Source organism: Artibeus jamaicensis, unplaced genomic scaffold (assembly GCF_021234435.1).
Source record: "Artibeus jamaicensis isolate MK-2021 breed Jamaican fruit bat unplaced genomic scaffold, CSHL_Jam_final contig_519, whole genome shotgun sequence".
Classification (NCBI taxonomy): Eukaryota; Metazoa; Chordata; class Mammalia; order Chiroptera; family Phyllostomidae; genus Artibeus; species Artibeus jamaicensis.
In genome coordinates, this window is record NW_026521871.1 from 7,879,120 (window position 1) to 7,899,135 (window position 20,016).

Genomic DNA, 20,016 nt, shown 5'->3' on the forward strand with positions numbered 1-20,016 from the left:
ATGTACAGTATTAATATATTTTTTCTTAACACCAATGTAGTTGTAAAATATAATTTTTAATTTTTTTAATGGAAGAAGGGACTCATGAAGGTACAAGTGCCTAAGGCCCTTAAAAAATCATAATGTGGCCCTGGTGGAGTCAGAGTTCATATAAGGTCACTCAGCCTCTAAAGTTCAAGTTTTCACTAGTCTAGTATAACTCTTCTTTACAGCCGAAGAAATTGAAGTCCAAGGCTACACACCAAATGGCTGACGGAACCCATGCAGGGTTCAATCAGACCAACTACCATATCCTGCAGTCCGACAGCACCACCTGGTGGTATTTAGGGTAACTTCCTTTAGTCAAAGGAGGAACCTAGAATGGGTGCAGGTTCACATAACCAACCCCAGGAAGCAGCTGTGAACCAGTCTGCCCTTAGGTTCCTTACTCAGCAGTAGAGAAGCCAAGTGAAGAAGCCAGTGTCACAAGCTCTGCTTAGGTTGTCATCGGACTTCACACATCACCTCTAACACAAACACACACACCCCTCTCCCAGGGTAACAAAGTTATCCTTCAGAGTTAATATCTGCAAAGGGCTTAGATCCAATACAGACAGCATGTGAACCAATTTGTAATTTGAAATTTCCTAGTAGCCATATTTTAAAAAGAAACAAGTAAAATTAATTTTAATAATATGTTTTATTTAATCTAGGGTCCCGCAAACTATAGCCTGTAGGTCAAACCTAGCCCATCACCCATTTTTTTAAAAATAAAGTTTTATTAGATCACAGCCATATTCATATGTTTATGTCCTGTCCACAACTGTTTTTACACTGTAGCAGCAGAGCTGACTAGTTCTGTAGTTCAGACCAAATGGCGCACAAGGCTGAAAATATTTACCATCTAGTCTTTTACAGAGAAAGTTTGTCAGTCTTTGATTTAACTCAATATTCACCAATTTGGTCATTTTAACATGTAATTCAGTATAAAAATTATTAATGAGATATTTTAATTTTTTAATCATATAAAACCTCCAAAATCCAGTGTGCCTTTTATTCTTAATTTGGATGAGATGCTCAGTGGATACATGAGGCTCACAACCACTGAATTGGACAGTGTAGGCTCAGTAAAAGGCCTGTGTATTGCAATTATCTTACAGGTGCTCACTAAGTACATAATGAGTAGTTATGTAGTTGATCACTGAATACATAAATAAATAAATTCCCCAGAAGAATTAAGCCCTAGCGTCCAGGGACACCCACTGCTTGTCACAAGTCAAGCCCTCTCCCACGCTTCCAGACCAATGCTAGCTACGTTGCACCGTCTTTGGGAGAACTGAGAAAATTGTCACCCAAATCGTTTTCAGTAAGGCTTAATTAACGTACAAAATCCCAGCTGGGAAAGGCTGCCCTGGTGGTAGCCTGTCCTCTTCACAGCAGCTTGCAGACTTGCTGATAGAGAGTATCATAATAACAATTAATATATAATTCACAAGTGTAGAGCCACACTTGCTAGACATTGTCTGAGCATTATTTCATTAAATGACAGAAATAATGGTGACCTCCCCCAGGAAGTCTCCCACTCTTGTTTCGGTGCCCTCTGTGCTCCGAAGGTGCCCACTTTCCACATCCCAGCCCTTCTCGCTCCAGGCTGTGAGCTCCCAGATCTCTCTCCTTTATACCCCAGAGGGCCAGCCTGGCCTGGAGCTGCTGCACCAGTGTGTGTTGCGTTCAATCAAATGGCCCCAGAGTAACCCAAAGGGCTATGTGATATTCAATTAAACTCGGCAGGTACCAGCATGTGTCAAGCACCTCTGGTGTGCACAGCAGCAGTGAGAATTCCAGCAGAATCTAGTGCACACATTGGCCCTGTTCACACTCTTTCCCACTCAATAACTTTCCCAAAGTCAATAAGGCAAACCCAGGCAAGGCAGTCCATTTGTAGTGGCTTAGCTCTTCTGTCACATTTTGAGCTAAAAGGTGGACCAGGAGAGACCTCTGGAAAATCCCTCTGGAGGTGGCTCTCACAAGAGCAGTTAGTCTGCCCAGTTCTTCCTTTGGCCAGCCCTGGGGGAGGCTCTTCAGTGGGTGGGGCGGAGGGGCGCCACAGTGCCCTGATTAAGCCAGGCGTGCCCATGAGCACTTCAGCTTCACAAAAAGCTGTGTGCAGGGTGACTCTCTGAGCTCCCTACATGCCCGAGGCCTTGGAAGCAGCGAGATGTTATGTGCACCAATACTGGTCACGGCTGGGTTTCTGGGAGAGACAGCATCCCAAGGAAAAGAGGAAGCCCTGTCACGATGGCCCCAGTGACCTAGGTTTAGCTATCAGACAGAGATATTATAGCATGAATTATATCCCCCTCAAAAGAGATATGTTAAAGTCCTAACTTCCAGAATGTGACCTGATTTGGAAATAGGATCTTAAAAGATGTAATTAGGCAAGGTGAGGTAACTGGAGTAAATTTAGCTCCTACTCCAATAAGACTGGTGGCCATGTGACAACTGACATACAGGGACAACACCATATGATGACAAAGGCAGGGCCGAGTTAGACAGCTGCAGGCCAGGAAAGGCCAAGGGCTGTCTGCACTCCACAGAAACCAAGAGGGGGAGAGAAAGGATGCCCTGCAGGTTTCAGCGAGAGCTTGGCTTTTAGCCTTTGTTATGGCAGCCCTGGCAAACTAATACAGGAGGGGATTTCTGAGTTTAGGGTGGTGGCTGAGCCCAAGTCCACACCAGATCAGCCACAGGACAAGGCAGGCCCAGTGGCAGAAATAGGCTAGCATCAGGAACCCTTTCTCCTCCTCTTCCTGGGCACCTGGTTCCACAGCACTCCCAGCTTTCTCACACCTAGAAGTCATGTGCTAGGAAGTGACGTTTGTCAGCTCCATGCCAAGGTGGTTAAGAGTGGGCACAACCTCTCCAGGCTCTTTGTCTTTCTCCCCCTGTCCCCCAGTTGGATGTAAGGGACTCAGGGCAGGAATCTGAGGTCCTAGGAGATGGCATAGCCATCAGGTGGCACTCTGGATCCCCAGATCAGTATATGGTAGGTGGCCCATGAACATCAGATTGTGCTGTGCTTTAAGAAATACATTTTTATTGGTTTAAGCAACTGAGATTTAGGGGCTGTTTGTTATAGCAGTGAGGCAAGCCTAAGCCATGCAGGGTCTGGGGATGAGAGGAGCAGTGAGTAAACATGGAAACTGGGATACACTGGGACCAGGCACTTCTGCTGTGGGTGGCAGGTGGTGCGCAGACGCTCCGTGAAGAGCAAGGTCACTGAGGGCAGTCAAGGGGCAGCAGATGGGCCTCTCTGAGTCCCCGTGGCAGCACTCGTGCCCATCCACGCTCAGCAGAGGCAGGGCCACACACATCAGGGAGGCGGCACCGGCAGCATCGCCCTCTCCAGGATCCAGACAGACTGAGGGGAAAGCAAGGAGCCGCTTCTCAGTCTCTTGGGAGTTCACATTAGCTGGTCTGTTTGCCGTGGAAAATGGAAGACGCCATTTTTAATGTAAAAGGTCTGTGTGATGGGCTGGGACCTGGAGTACACTGAAGACCTGGTGTCCTTCATGGCGTCCCCTGGAACAGAACAAAGGCCTGGGTCAGCAGGAGCCACCTTGCCTCCCGCCAGCCCTCCCCTAACCCAAAGGGCTGAGGGTCGTCAGGCACAGGCCGCTGCAGCTGCTACCGTTAAAACAGTGAAATCCTCTGTAGTTAAAAAGGGCCACTGTCCTCTCTGCCCCTTGACCTCTACTGTAGCACCTCCATTATTCCCTAGGGTCTGATAACTAAGGGGTGTGCCTGGCGTAGCATGGAAATCTGCTCTGGCTCAAGGGCCAAAATGTGTCCTGACGGGCAGCACACAGACCATTCCACTTGTTAACGACTTTAACCCCATCTCTTCCCCAAGGTCACTTACCCCTCATCACATTGCTCCCCCTGTCTGGTGACACCCCACCCATCCCAGTGCTCTATGGTGACCACCTCCAGGGTCCTACCCAAGTCTGAACTATCCCCCCAAATGCCCATGGGCTGCAAATCCTGCCTGTTGGAAGCAGCAATAATAATGCCAATCACCATTTGTTCAGCACTTACTATATTCCAGGCACAGACTGGTGCTTTCTCCATGGAAAGGGGCATTTGGGGCAAACCCCCCTGGGGCCCAGACAATGCCTTCAACCCCCTTTTCCTATAGCTCATCACTTCCTCTGGGAAAACACAACTTCTCTCTGTAGCTATGCTGGGGGGGTTGGAGAGGTGGTCAACAAAAGGCCCGTCATCTGTTCCCTGCCTGGCCCCTGAACTGGCTGGGTTAGGGCCATGAGGCCAGGCGCTTCCAGGATGTTTCAGAGTAAGCGCGGGCTCAAGCAGAACCACCACAGAGGAAAAGAGTCTTTGCCCTGGACTCAGCACCACCCTGGTACCCAGGGGACACCCAGGACCAGCTTCCCTGGGCCCAGCGACATTTGAATTTCAGATAAACAATGGACAATTTTTCAGTGTACTATTTGGGACATACATATGCTAAAGAAAATTGTTTACCTGAAACTCAAAGGTAACTTGGCATTCTGTATTTTAATTTGCTCCATCTGGTGGCCCACGCCTGGCAGTGGGCACGGGCTGCGGGCCAGGCAGGAGGGAAGAACAGGGGAGACCCCCACGGTGCCCAAACTGAGACTCTGTTTGTGAGCACAGGGTGTCAGGTCCCTCTCAGAAGAAGCCGATGGAGTAGATGCACTCGGGACTCTGACGGACACCCCCCCCCCACCGCCGTGTCTCCCGTGGCAGCCCCCCAGGGCTCCCTCTCCTTCTCCTGGTTTCCTTCTTATAGACTGGATGCTCCAGTGTCCACGGGCCAGCGGCATCCCTGCCCTTGGAGAGCTGGTTAGGAATGCGGATCTCACCCCGTCCTAAACTGAATCTGCAATTTAACGAGATTCGCAGGTGGCCCCGTGCACGGCGGAGCCGGACAAAGCTCTGCTCTGCAGCACCGACGGCCGCCACCCATCCGTCGTCGGCCGCCAGCTGTGAGCAGCTGTGTCTGTCATGTTCTCTGAGGTACCCCAGGGCCAAAGCGTCTGACGTGTGTCAGGTGCTCAATAAATTTGTTGAAAGAATGAATGAACAAACCAGAATTCAGACCCAGGCCTCCTAATTTCAAACTGAGTCACACTCCCCCGGGCCTGTTCACTCACGAATGCATTTGGGGCAGAGCTAGGATCTGGATCCTCCAAATCACCCTCTGTCCCACCCCTGGGGCTTTGGTGAGGATAATTCCTTCTCAGGGTGATTTCCTACCCGATTTCCCCAAAACCCTGTGACACAGGAAGGCAGATACTAACTCATTCCCATTTATCAGATGTGGCAACTGAGACTTAGAGAAGTTAAGGTTCTTGTTGAGCTCGCACAATTTGGAAGTGGTGTAGCCAGGATATGAACTCACACTTTCTGATTCCAAATGGGAACTTCATTCCCTAGTCCATGTTCATTCATTTATTCTTTCATTCCATAGTACCAGCACGTCCGAAAAGAGGCTGCTCCAGGCTGGAAGCCACCAGGGACCATCAGTCAAGTTCACTAAAGCTCACTACGAAGCCCTGGGCTCACCAGGCCAGATGGATACTCCATGGACGGTGGCACAATGGGCCTAGGGCTCTTGCAGACTCAAAAGGTGGTAGAAGCACAGAGGGACTCGAATCTGCCTGGAGGACTCTCGAAAGACTTCCCGGAAGTGGTGACAGGTGATGCGAAAGGCAGCAGAGGGAGGGCAGGAGGCACATTCTGGGAAGAGACCCCAGAATGTGCGAAGGCCTGGAAGTGTGCCGTGCTGGCCTGCTCAGAGAGCGGTGAGCCGGGGGCGTGCTGGCAAGTGAGGGGCGGTGAAGCACGAGGCTGGGGAGGGGACGGGCCTGCCCACAGAGGTCTGGAATGGCAGGATGGCGGTGGCCCTTACCCACGTGCCAGCCGTACTCCCAGGATGACAAGACCGGGTACTGAAATTTCTCCTCTGGCTTCTGCCGATGCCGCTCCCGGAGGTACAAGGCCCGGCCCTGGCCGTCGTGGGAGACGCCTTGGAAGAGCAGCTGCCGGGTGCTTGGGGGCACCTGCCTCATTCCCAAGTCCTTTGGTTTGGTCTGGCCTGCGGACTCTGAGTTGCTCTTTGGGCCTCCAAGCCTCTGTCTCCCCTGGGCCGGGGGCCCTGAACACCTACTTTCCTGGAGAGCTGACCCTGGACCTTCCTGGTCTCTGGCAGTCTGGTCCTTGCTGTCAGGGGAGCTGATGGCAGGCAAGGACCCCACTGCCGAGGCTGAGCTGAAGGGGGCCCGCTGGAGCCGCTTCTTGGGCAGGGGCCCCTCCTTGATGTACCGGTGGCCATAGTTGATCTTCCAGGAGACTCGAGCAGCAGTCTCCTTGCGGATGCGCTCCTGCCAGCAGGCTTGGTTCTGAGAAGTGAACAGATCCTTCATGGCAGGGGAGGGGAGGCTTGGAGGAGGTTGGAAACATTTTGCCCACAGTTCTCAGGCCTGTGTTTGCACTGCTGGTGTCTGGTCTCCAAGGATACGTGTAGCCAATGAGGCCTGGGTTGCCAAGGCCCTGCTGGAGAGGAGTGGCCAGAGACACTGAGGACTCGGGGCCATTAGTAGGGTGCAGGAGAGTGCAGGCAGACAAGGAGCAGAGCCACCACAACCCATAGGATGTTTGGCAGGAGGCCTCTTTCTGCCCCCAGAGACTCAGGGCCCAGGCCTCATACCCGGAGGGTGTACCTACCAGCCACCCAAGGGAGTCCAAAGAAAGGCCTGGTCTTCTCCCTCAAGAAGCTCTGGACACATGGTTGGGGGGTGGCTTGCCTTGGCAATTTTGGACACCAACTCCTTAGACACAGCTCTGCCACTCCATACCTGCATGGCCTCATCGGCACAACAGGATGGTCATGGGGAGGAGTATTGAGAGAATGACATTAGGCCAGTGCGTCACAATTCGGGGCAGCGCCTGGCATGGAGGAGGACCTCCATGTGTGTCAGTGGCTGTTTAACAAGCACCTGCTTGGTACCCACTACTGTGCTGCACTCCACATACCTCAGATCACCCCCTTTGAACACAGGGCCCCTCGTAGTCTCCTTTTTAGTTGAGGAAATGGAAGCTTAATAAAATGATGCGCCTGCTCCAGGGCTCATGGCCGGTGTGTGGTGGTACCTCCGTGCAAGGTCCTAAGCTGGGGTTTTACTGAGGGATTTCACTCAATCCTCACAGTGACGTACTAACAGACTTCTTACCAGATGAGGAAACTGAGCTCAGCAACGTCAAATGGTCGCACCGGGATTGACCCCAAACTGCATGTTCTGTGTCACAAACACAGAACTCTACCATGGGCTGTGACAAGCACCATGAGAGAGGCACTGGCAGGGTGGCACAGAGCAGCACCTACCAGTCTCCAGCAGCTCCCCCTGCCTCGCTGACCAGGGCCCTGCAGGGTTAAGTACCAGTGAGAAACAGTTTACCCACGATGCTCTGCAGCCACTCGCCTTTTCACTCTGCTAGGTGTGTCCTCATTTATTCATTCAACAAACATTCATTTGCTTTGACCCTATGCCAGGCACAAGGCCAGGTACTAAAGGCAGATGAGGAGGGACAGAGTCCACATGCTTCCTGCCCTCCAGGTTTCACAGACAGATTCACGACTGGGTGGGTAGAAGGCGAGGCAGGGAATGGGGGTGGTCAGGGAAGGCTTCCTAGAGGAGGTCCTCTTTGGTGAGACCTGAACTATAAACATGATGGGCCAGGCAGAGTGGGGCCAGACTGTTACAGAGCGAGACCCCAAGTCTGAAAGGCAAGGAGGCACACAGACTGCCCTCTGTGCCCATCCTCCCAGCTATCAAATGAGGGCTATAAGGAAGTTTGAGAAGTTTGGGAAGATTCAGAGCCAGCTGACTAAGTGGGACAACCTAGGTCTGTACATTTCCTTTGGAGCACTCACAGTGGTTACTGATTAATTGTGCAAACACCTTTTTGTTCCAGATTTTAAAAACTGGCTGCAAGAACCATTCTTTCCATACTGATGGCCTTCTTATGTGCCCGGAGCTGCAAGCGAACAAAACCCACAGAATATCTCACCGTTGGAGAGCCTGCCTTTGCCCAACACGGTATCTGTCTCTCCAGTGTACCTCCGGGGTATTGCCTGGCATACAGTAGTCCCTCAGGAGAAGGCTCACAATGAGGAGGGTACTTCACATCAGCTCTGTTGCAGATGGGTGGGTCGGGAAGGATGGAGGGAAGAAAGTCTGTAATAGCTGGGCTGAGGGGTGGTAGGACCCTGGGGCGGGGCCTGATCTCACCACTCCAGAAAGCCTCCCTGACCCAAACTGCCCCCACCCCCGGGGTGGTCAGTCAGTCCGGGAGCCAAGCATGCGAGAAGGTAAAGGTGAGCGTTCCCTTCTTTGGGGCTTCAGAGACCCTGTGCCTTCTGCCCCAAGGGGCTGCCCGCGGTGCCCCAGTTTGAGAGTCCAAAGCGACCCCCTGGTGGTCACCACAGTAATGACAGCTGGGCAGCAGTCCTCCCTCCCAGGAGACAGACCAACAGGTGGAGCCACTGCAAGGTAGACAGGCTCCCCAAGGGAAGGAGTGTGGGAGGGTGCAGAGAGGCGCCCCCAAAGTGCTGCCTTCCAACGGGTCCAAGAACAGCCCACAGCCCACAGGGAGAGCCTTCTTCAGATCCCCAGGGTCCACCCTGTGTCAGACCCCTGCACACAGTGTTTAGCTTTTGGCCCCATTCCTAAATGGAGGCTCTCGGTGCAGAGACTCATCTTAGGCATCTTATACCCATAGTAGCAATTTCGTGCACTCTGATCATGTGCTGGACATTGTGATGTGCTCTTCACATGCATCTGTTGGTTAATCCTCTATGGAGTAGGTCCCATTACCCCAATCCACTGGAGAGAGAACCGAAGCATTGTTTTCTGTGGGGGGAGATGATGTTCTGGAGGCCGTGGCAGGGCCAAGATTTTAATTCACTGACCCATGCTTACAACCACCATTCTAAATGGCTTCCCTAAAGCCCTCCCCCTACACTGAGATGCCCCTTCCACTCTGTGTTGAAGAGCTGTCTCCCCAACACTCAGCCCCTCTCCCAGCAGCTCTGGATGGGGAATGGTTAGCCCAACCAGCTGGAGGTTGGTTGGTTGCGTTGCATGAACTTTCTAGAGGTTAATCTTAGACTGTAAGTTTCCCATTATTTTTCCATTATGGATGAGGGCACTGAGGCCCAGAGAAGGTAACTGTCTGAGGGGTTCCAGCTGGTGGGAGAACTGGGACTGGGATTCAGACCTGAATCTGGATCCCAAATTCAGCATCCATCCCACTGCTTTCTGCGTGTTTCCCACACAATGGGCTATTCTGCTGCTGCTTGTGCTGGGACTGAAGCTGACATTTCCGGGGCTTGATGCCTCTGCCAAGGTCTTCTCTGGGATCACCTGCCAGGGTTCAGCATCAGCTTTGCCCTGAAATGTCCACGCCAACACAGAGAGGCACCCTGGTGCCTTGGGAAGGCCGTGGTCAAGGCCAAGGGAGTAATGTGGGCAATACAAGGCCCACAGGTTCTTTCATCTTTGAGCTTTGTCCTGGGGAGATAAGCAAGTCCAAAATTCGATGTGAGTCACAAGTCAGGCTTGTAAATTCCCTGTCTTCTGCCTGCCTGCTAGAACTCCAGAGGAAGAGAAAAGGGGTGAGGGGGCCACCCTAAATTCCTTACACATGAGCTGGTCTCCTGAGTTCAGTGGCCCAGACAAAAGCCTTACCACAAAGCAAAAAGGATCCCTTTGTTTAAAAAGATTCCTCCCACCATGTGTTTGGGCAGCATCCTTAGGACAAAGCCTGGGGGGTGGGGAATCAAATTCAAGCTTGCCTTGGGCGATGTAACATTTTCACTCCCTTTTCCAGTTGCAACTTGCTATTGTGAGGAGGAAAAAAATGAGCTAAACGAGATGTGTTCTAGGGAGAGATTTCCTTAGTGGACTCCTCTGACTACAAAGCCCTTTCCCCTCCAAGCTTGGAGAGACTCCACTCCTTTGCCCAGACTCTGCTTCCATCTGGCCCAGCACGAAGGCCAGAGTGCACTCAAATTAACCATCTTGTTCCCCATTTTCAAACACAGGCTTGGGTGGCTGACAGGAATCAAGCACTCATTTTACCATTAACCTTTATTCCGCTAATTTTTCAGGCTGTGCAGTTTTCAAGGGAAATTAAATCCCTATGTGCCTGATTCATTTTACACCAAACTCATCAAAATGTGGCTTTCGAGACTCCTTTGAAGTCCTAAGACCAGACATGTGGTCAAGGCCCCAAGTGTTTACAAGTGCATTGGAAACAGAGACACGTTGATTAAATGTTTCCTCCTCGGCAGCACTGCTGATGAGTTGCTTCCCCGAGTTTCAGACAGAAATTTGATGAGGAAGAGGCTTGAAGGGACCGGGACCTCCTCGGTTGAGGATCTTTCAGGGCAGCTGGCAGACGGCATCTGGCATTTGCCTAACCTCCGTCGCCACTGGAGAGTGACAGTTCAGTCAGCTCCTGACCGGAAAGGGCAAAGTCAACCAGAGTCAGAGAGAGTCTGGCACCTGGCCATCCAGGGTTAAGTTTCCGTTTTCAAGGTGTTTGTACAAACAATAGCCGGTTCCCATAGCAGCCAGTCCAAGGGCAGATAAGAGCTGCCCAGTGGCTCTGGCTGCTGACCAGTAGAGGTGCACCGATTTCACCCGGAGATGTCTTTGAAGTAACTGGCAGGGGACCTCCAGGCGCAGCCCCCCGGTGCTAACAAGCAGCAGGCAGTGGCTGGGATGCAGAGCTCCCAGTGGGATTCCACGTGATCCTGGCTACCACTCGGAGGGGGCCACACTGAGAGGCCAAGCAACCTCCCCACCACCACAAAGCCAGTGAGTGGCTGAGCCAATGTTAAAGCCCTAAGGCACCGGATGCCAAAGTCCACTCTGTTAACTGTCAAATGTTGCCTCTGCAGAAACCAGCCAGACTTCAACAAGGTAGAGAAACCAACGGCTGCCGCCCTGTGCTTCTCTGGGGACTGTCCAGACGCCCTGGGCAAGGCCTGCACTCCTCCATGGCCACAGACCTTGCAGGAGTCCAGGTCCACAGATAAGGGTGCTTGATCCTTCCAGAGGGGCAGGGGGGAACCCCCTCTCCTCCAACACCCCTCCTCTCTCAGAGGTAAACAAATCGCCACCCTGACCAATAAAGAAGTTTCAGGAAGAAACACAGAGCAGCACCCCTGCCCTTTTTTTTTTTTTTTGAAAAGCCTTCCCTCTCCCCCCAAAAAAGTAGGCCCTGGCTGGTGTAGCTCAGTGGATTGAGCGCAGGCCTGTGAAGCAAAGGGTTGCTGGTTCAATTCCCAGTCAGGGCACATACCTGGGTTGGAGGCCAGGTCCCCAGTACAGGACACATAAGAGGCAACCACACATTGATGTTTCTCTCCCACTCTTTCTCCTTCCCTTCCCCTCTCCCTAAAAAAAAAAGTGATACAAAAAAAGTATTTTCCCTGCTTTTTGCTCCACCCTGCAACCCCAAAGGAGAATGGGGAGCAGGGGGAGGGGCAGCTGGGACTTCTATCACTACAGCAACTGCCAGGGGCTTATCAGGGGCTCCAGGGTTCCCCTCCTTCTGAGCACCAGCTTTGGCAGAGGTGTAACCAGGGGGGTAGAGCTCCCTCCCCGGAGGACAAACAGGTGGGACCCAGGGTCTGTCCCATGGAAACTTCGAGACCTTGAGCATGTCACTGCAGCCCAAGTCAGTGTTGTCGCCATAGATGCTGTCACAGAATGCAGTTTGGGTGAAGAGGAGGCGAGGGCCTAGGGACAGGCTGTGCAGGCAGCAAGCAGCTCTCCGCAGCAGGAAGGAGCAGCGGAGGAAGAGGGAGGAGAGGGGACACCCTCTCTTTGCTGATCAAGGGTGGCGGGATGACAGGTGACACAGCTTTTTGTATGAATAAATTCCCTAAAATGAGGGTCTCTCCTGTAATTAGGAAAAAGGCTTTCTCTCTCTCTTTAAAACCATAACCTTCACCCAAGTGGGTTTCATCACGTGGGACTGTTACCCAGGGCAAGTCCCAGCAAACCTCCCCACACGCCCCCTTCCCGGTGCCCGCAGCCTCAGGCTGGTGCCCGCAGCCTCAGGCCGGTCCTGTCTGGATAAACTGCCACTGGGGCTCGGGGAGGAGCTACACCTCCCCCTGCAAAAAGAGGCTGGGGTCACATCAGAACAGGTCACGAATCGGGGTCCTTTTGGCCAGGGGATGAAGAGTAGGTCAGGCTCAAACCACTTATTCAGAAGTGACAGCATCCAGGAACACCAGGGGAGCTTAAGGAGCAAACATTTTATTTAATAAGTTATAAGATACAATTTACAGTCGGCATTGGATTCCAGTTTCACTTCCATGTCCCAGTTTACGAGGCCTGTGGTCCTTTCTCGTGAGGCTTGGGGCCGCTCCAGTTTCTAATATCGGGCTTTCGCCAACACCGGCCCCGAGCTGCTAACCCTCGGTGAAGGTCGCCCACCTCGGCCCCCTGTCCCGGGCACAGAGGCAACTTCAACCAGGGTGCCACTTCCTCAGGACTGAGCAGCAAATCAGAAGAAGGGTGTGCCTGCCTAGACCACACTACACACCTGGGCCCCGCAGCCAGCCAGCCAGCATCCCTGAACACTTCAACTTTTTCCAGAGCGGTTCTGCAGGAGGGTGTGCGCAATGCCTTATACCCCATTTTTGGAATCTTACACCTGCATATTGCTTTCCAAAAACCATCTGGATGACATGTGGTGAGAGCCAAACACACAGCCACCATCAGCCATGTAGCTTTTACTATTTCTGCCGAACAGTAAAGAGCCCCTGAGCTGCTGCCCTTCCCACCCCTCAGACCAAAAGTCCGCAGGAGCTTCGTCCCTTCCTATCGAATACTCGTTTCCCAGAAAGTGGCCCCGAGCAGGGTGGGGATGGGTGTGGGGAGTCAGGCACGGGAAGACTTCCCCTGAGGCATGCACTCCCAGGCTCATCACACTGACAAGTGGCTGGAGCATGTGTTAAGCACAAGGGCTAGTGTTGGTTAAAAAGAGGGATCTTTGGCAAGTGTGGGGCTGCTTTTCACTGCAGAATTTCCTCAGACCCAGCGGCTAAAACAGACTTTTAAGAGCAAGAACAAAAACACGGCTGCCAAGATGGCCACACATCCTGCCCTGGCAGGGAAATCGGCAAACTGAGGGCAGAGGCGGCAGGAAGCCAGCCAGACCGTCTGCCTCCATGTTGTAAAAAGGCCACAGGGCATCGTGGGGTGGTAATGAGATGTTTAAACAATGCTGTCCACCTAAAGGCCTTTTTCTTATCTAACGGGGGCACTGGAAGAGACAAAGCTGGTTTTAAGCCATCTACTTTGCTAAATGACAACCTAAACTGGGTCTACGCTTCTTCCCTGCCTCTCCCCAAGTCTGGTTTCATAGATTGGTGCCCAATTCATTTTTTAACACCAGCCTTTGCCTGTGTTCTTGGTCTGTCTGCAGGGGACGATCTGTGCCACAAGGGGTCAGATCTGCTCAGTCCATTGAACGAGCTTGCATTTCTTGAGTCCCCAGCCCAACCCTAAAGAGTCAAGTCTAGGATTTCTCTCTGAAGGCACTTAAAAATGGCAATGTTTTCAGGATGAGGTTTCAGACCCACGAACAGGCCAGAGGAGTTTGTATAAAACAAGTTACAAATAAGCAACAAAAGCAACCACCAGAAACTCCTCCCAGGATTCGACAAGAACCGTTTTAAGGCACCGTGACGTGGAAGGGGCTGCCAGGAATGTGTTCCTCTCCCCACTTCACGGCCAGAACATAATCCCCCTTCTCCTTGACGACATATGTGACGTTGTATTGCTGGTTTCCCACATGCTTCATGGAGACCTCTTCGCAGGGAGTGGTGGGCCCATGGACCCCAATCAGCAGCATGTTGGAACCTAGGAGGCACAGGAAGGTGGTTATTCATTCCCTGAGGATGCATCCCAGAAGGCAGAGGAAGAGGAGGGGATATGGGAGCCAAAGGAATAATACCAGGTACTGCCTGTTGAGCATCTGTGATGCTGGGGACCTGAGAAGTGGAAGAAGTGATGATTACGAACAGGACTCATACATCTTGACACTGTGGGTTCAAATCCCTGCCCTGACACTTCCAAGCTGGGTGACCTTGGACATGGAACTTCACGCCTCCTCATCTTAGCTTCCCCATCTGTAAATGTGGGGTAACACTAGCACCCACCTCATGGGCCCATTGCGAGGTTTAGAGGAGGATTGTATGTGAAGCCCTTGGCACCTGTAATAAGGGCTACTATGCAGGTGTTGATTGTTCTGATCTCAGCTATTCTCATAAGAACTTTATCTAAGGTACTGTTATCATTTCAATTTTAGAGAAGAGGAAACTGACTTTCAAAAAGAGATTTGGTAACTTTCCGAAGGTCATATGGCTGTTAAGGAAGGGAGGGAGGGAGGAAAGGAAGGAGGAAGGGACAAGTGAGCGGTGAAGCTCCCCAGGCCCCCAGTGCAGATGGGCTGGATGCCAGAGACCAGGCAGCTGACCAGTGACACCAAACCAACACCCAAATCCAAACTGCAAGAAAATTTGAAGCAGTTAGTGGCAGAAAAAGTTATTCGTTCCAATGGCTTATTTGTAATGAGGATAATGCCACCTTTCCTATCTACTTTGAGGTTATTTTTAAAAATCAAGAGGCTAAAGAAAGTCATTTAAAACAGGGTAATAACATGGTTACATGCAAATGGCTGGGTTACATGGGAGAGTGGGCACTCAGCTGCCCCACTCCCACCCTCCAGCCGGATGGGGCTGCCTACCAGCTTTGCTGCAGTCCACCAGGAAGGAGCTCTTCTGGCCCACGAACGCCTTCAAGAGCCCTGCGCCCTTGGAGGTCACCTTGCTGGCATCTGAGGATGCCTTGGGGATGGCACTATAGCAGGTCTCTGTTGAGGACCTGGTCACCGACTCCACCAGGATGGACGAGGTCTCGTTGGCCAAGCCGGGGCTGACCAGACGCTGGCCTAGGACATGGAAGGGAGGGAGGAGGCATGAACGGCGGACCCAGTGTGTCTCTAAGCCAGAGGAAGCAAGTGCCCCCACACCTGAATCCAAAAGCCACCACCCCCCCCGTCTCACACCTATAATGTCTTCTAAAACCCCCTGGGGTCTCACCCCACACAACTAACTAGGTTCCGGCTTTCTGTGCAAGCAGACGAGTCAGCCCTTGGCTGACGAGGCCAGGAAATCCCCCCTCCATAGCCCGTGCCGCCTGCTAGCATGCACACATTTCCACTCATACAACGTACTCCAGGTACAAGCAGTGTCGGAGTCTAGAAGGACACACACTATCAAAAATGCCTCTCTGCACGCGAGATGATTTTCCTACCCAAATGTCTGTTTTCCGCAATGAACCTATACTACCTGCACAACAGTGAACGAAACACAGAGACACGTGTGGGAAGAATTCACCACAACACTTACAGTGGCCGCCTTCATGGGGGCTGTGAGGTAGTTTTACTGTTTGGTATTTTCTCCAGTGTTCTGAAGGAGGCACATTTTTATAAATTTAGTAAAAACTTGTGATTATTTTTAAAGTGAAGGGAAACTAAGGCATTTTTTTCAGGCCCTGACCTGCAAATCTCAACTACATGAGATTTCAAATATGTAAATACATTTTTTCTGCTACAGATGGAAACCATCTAATAACACACTTCCTCAACTTCTGCCCACCTGTTCTACTTCCTTATTTTGCAAGTTTCAAACACGTACCACCCACTTCTACATGACCTACCATTTCCTTACATTCAGGATTCGAAGTAGACTCAACATATCTAAAATCATCCCGTTTCTACCATCGAACAGCTCTGTTGATATTCTGACGGGGAAGGGGGGGGTCATTTCAAGGGTGTTTGATTACCTGTCACCTTGGCCTTGAAAGGACTGCCCACAATATGGTTGGGCCCACCATATTTGACACCGATCAGGTAGTTTCCAGGGGCCATGGGGGTATACATGACTTTGTACCCCTCTGGGGTTTCTTGGCAATCCATTTTAACCTTGGACGGGCCTTCAATGGTGACGGATAATGTCCCCGGCCCTGCTCGGGTGGTGTTGATGAAAAACTCCGACTGGATCCCTGGGAGAAAGGAAGACGGAATAAACACCATGTTGATGTTCTGGACCAACAATGGAAGTAGGGTTTGGGGAATACTCCAGGGGCAATGAAGCAGTCACGGGGGTACGCACAGGATCCCTCAGACAGGGACCACCTTGGCAGCGTGGGCACTCATCAGCACTAGTTCTGAATCCTGGCACGGAGAACCTCAGGCCCTGGGGGTGGCAAGTCCCTTTCCAAGGCCCAGGCAGGAGTGTGGCTGACATTTCACCCACCAGCACCAACCGCCTGGACACCCAGTTCTGTCCTCGGGCATGAGCAGTGGCCAAGGGTGAGCAGCCTGAGGGTCAATGTGAGCCTGGGCAGCTTCAGCTGCCAGGGCCCAGCTCCGCCTCCAGGGTAGGTGGGGAAGCATGGGCCCTTCTGACCTTTCCCTTCTCCTCTGGGTGGACTAGGAAAAGCCAAGGAATCTGAGTGCCTTTTCCCTCCTCTTCATGCAGCCAGGTGTCCAACCCACGGCCTCGAGCCGCACGAGGCCCTGGATGGCTATGAACGCGGCCCAGTGCAAAATCGCATGTTTACTGAAAACATTATGAGATTTTTTGGTTTTGTTTTTGTTAGTGTGTGTATATTTAATCTGTCGCCCAAGACAACTCTTCTTCTTCCATTGTGGCCCAGAGATGACAAAAGGCTGAACACCCCTGCAGGCTTCCTGACCCAGACACCATGCTGGAGACCAGAGCAGCCACTAGGATCTGTTGCACACACCCCTCCCCCCGCCTTTGCTGTGAATAACACCAGCAACAAGAACGGGACCAACGCCGCAGCTGCCGCTAACTGAGCACCGCTGGCAGCATTCTGGCTCCAGATCCTGTGCTAACAGAGGGCACTGAGGCTCAGGGAGGTGCAGCTACTCGCCTGTCATAGCTGCAGAGGGGCAGGTAGAGCAGGGATCTGAACAAGTCTGCATGGCTCCGGAGCCCAGGCCCATCTCTCTCAGCCACTGGATGATGGTGTGGTTGCCCTGGATGCCCTAACTGCAGCCCCGGGACACCCTACCTCTTGCCCAGCCCATGAGGACCTCCTGCATAAACATCTGTATCACCACAGCAGGAAACTGTGCAGGAGTGCCAGCCGATGACCACAGCAGTGTTCCTGCCTGGGTCCAAGTCCCTGCAAAAGCCCCCTCCCTCTAGGCTCTCTGCAGTCCACAGACAGGTAAAAGTGGTCTGTGGGGGCCACTGGGCAGTGGGCTCAGACACCAGCCATATGCTTGTTACAGTGCCCTCTATGGGGCACCCTTGGCATACCAGCCCTATGCAGGCTGTGCTTCTTCCAGAGCCCTGGACAGGCCCCAGCTGGGAACTATTCTGGTTTAATTATAGCTCCTAGACCAGAGAAAGAACTATTGTTCTGGTTATCAATAAAACAAAGGAGCTGCTATCGTGCAACTCCCAAACACAACCCAGCTGTTTCTGCAAGCTCCCGAGGCTCTCCTCTCAGCTCCCCCAACCCAGCCCCACTTCGACTCTGCATCTGAACTGCAGCCTAGAGGCCCCTCGAGAGCTGCTGCTGCTGCTGCTGCAGTGCGTGTGTGGGAAGGGCAGTGGCAAAGTGCGCAGGACAGCATTCCCAGGAGGTAGCTGCAATACAGTGACATGGAAAGCTATTTTTAGATTTTATTTATTTATTTTTAGAGGGAGGGGAAGCAAGAAAGAACGAGAAACATCAACATGTGGTTGCCTCTCACGCACCCCCTACGGAGGACCTGGCCCACAACCCAGACATGTGCCCTGACTGCGAATCGAACTGCTGACCCTTTGGTTCAACAGGCCAGAGCTCGAGCCAGTGAGTCACATCGGCAGGGGGCAAAAGGTATTTTTAAAGGGAAGATGAGACCTGGCTGCTGTGGAAGGAAGCCCTGCTCTTTTTAACAAGCTGCTCCACTCCTGAGAAAAACCAGTTCCTCCTGTGAGGGCCCAAAAGGCAGGGAAGATACTGTGGGGAAAGGGAAATAAGGAATTAGAGGATGAGAGCTACCGGGAAGACCTGCTGGGGGGGTTCCCTCACTATTCCCATTTAACAGGAAGGAGGTCCCACCGCTAGAGGGTGGCAGAGCAGGATTGAAACACGAGGCCTGTCCCACGTGGAGCTGACGCACTTTACCGAGAGAGGGCGGGGGAAGAATGTACACAGAGCTCCCTCACCACTGCCTCCAGCTGGAGTCACTGACACCCCAAACATCTCGGGGCACCCTGAGCGTGCAGCTGAGTTCCTACGGGTGGAATGTGGGTGTAAGGCAGCCCTCCTCCATCTTTAAGGTGGTGGGGAAGGAAGGAGGCCCTTCCATTCACGCATGTTGCGGTTCCTGGAGCATTCTGTCAGGAAAACTGCTCTTCCCTCGCAGTGAGTCTCGAACTCCTTGGTCTAACTCCAGACCTCTCTACTCCTCTGCAGGAGAGTCCCACCCCAAATTCTCCACATGCCCCTGCTCCCAAACCTGCAGAAGAGACCATTTAAAGCTTGAGCCAAGAGATACAGCAGGTCCACCCATAAAAACACAGGGAAGTTTGCTTTGTTGCGAAGGTCAGGATGCCAGGCCCTGCGGCAGCCGAGCACAGACACCTTTTCATTCCATGCACACTGCAGCTGTGTAATCTTGGGATGGATGTTTGGGAAAAGGCCTGGGAGCAGGAGGGCTAGAAAAACAAGAGGCCTTCCCCTTGACAAGAGCAATATTTACACAGGGTTTGAAACAGGCGTGCTCTGTACTTCTCCCTCCTGGTTGGGAGTCTCCCTGCAAGACCAGCTCCTCTCAGCAGCATCCAGTGCTTGCAAAGCACAGCCTGAAACCTGAGCTCCCGAGAAGGCCTGTGAACAGCCAAGAGGAAGCACAGAGGCCCCCGCCACAGCAGGTGTGACCCAGCAGGAGGGTGTTGGCTGCTGGCAGCTGCAGGAGACCTCAGTGGCTGCTGTGGGGCCTGGACCAAGGCTTGCTGTGGCTCCAAGCGCCAGGAGGACCCTATCTGGGCTTTGATGGTGGGTGGCTTGCCAGGGGCCAAATGCTTACACTACTGCCTGGGAGAGGTTCCAGGGCAGCTGGCGGAAGAGGGGTCCCAGTTTGTGACCCCACCACCACCACAAAGTGGGCCAGGAAGCAGGGCACAAGCTTGGAAGTTGTGGACCTTCCAAGGCTGATTCCTGGTTCTGCCCTCTCCCAGCTCATTAAGCTTTGCGGAGGGACTCAACCTTTCTGAGTGTCACTTTCCTCATCTGTAAAACGGACCGAGTTCAGTATGAGCCGGACGGGCTGGGAGAGTCCAGGAGCAGTCACGGCACTCCCATGGGTGGTTTTGCTGAGGACCAGAATCCCAGATGGCACATCAGTGGGTCAAGTCATTCCTGCATCTGGGGAGGGCACCTCGGCCACTCAAGACACTCACTCCCCAAGTAACCATGGCCACTCATCCCCCAGCCATAGGGAGGTGGTTCTGCCTTGTCGCATTCACTGCATCAGGGGAGACACACACAAGGGCCTCGAGGTCAAAACTGGGACTGGGCAGCCTTCCTGGGAGCTGCCCAAAGTAACACCCATATACAAACGGTGTCCCGGTGAGCCCACACCTGTGGACTTTGCCTACAGAGAAGCCTAAGTGGACAAGCTCCTCACCCTGGTGCTGTCCGCCGTAAGATTATTTCTGTGAAAGAAAAGCAAACCCACAGTACATATCTATGTTTCCAGTGAACCAACTAGCTAAGCAACCAAGCGACCAAGAAGGAACACTGACAAAGAGACGATCCCAAGGGCCTCCCTGAGTGGTTAGCCATTTCTTCCTGGACCAGATGGAGGGAGGGAGGAGCC

At 52.5% G+C, this 20,016-nt stretch overlaps 1 protein-coding gene across 5 annotated transcripts in view; it reads right to left on the reverse strand.

Moving 5' to 3' along the window:
• Positions 1–12,343: 12,343 nt before the first annotated feature.
• The window catches only part of FLNB (filamin B), a 137,518-nt gene continuing 129,845 nt past the window's right edge, over positions 12,344–20,016 (reverse strand). For 4 of the 5 annotated variants that reach the window (XM_037137388.2, XM_037137387.2, XM_037137386.2 and 1 more), the window contains 3 exons: positions 15,957–16,175; positions 14,857–15,060; positions 12,344–13,970 (listed from right to left, as the gene is read on the reverse strand). In XM_037137388.2, the coding sequence (XP_036993283.2) occupies positions 13,783–13,970; positions 14,857–15,060; positions 15,957–16,175 (611 nt within the window). In that variant the 3' untranslated portion in view covers positions 12,344–13,782. Of the gene's footprint in view, positions 13,971–14,856; positions 15,061–15,083; positions 15,581–15,956; positions 16,176–20,016 lie in introns of those variants that run through there. The other variant, XM_037137389.2, reaches the window with a different exon arrangement.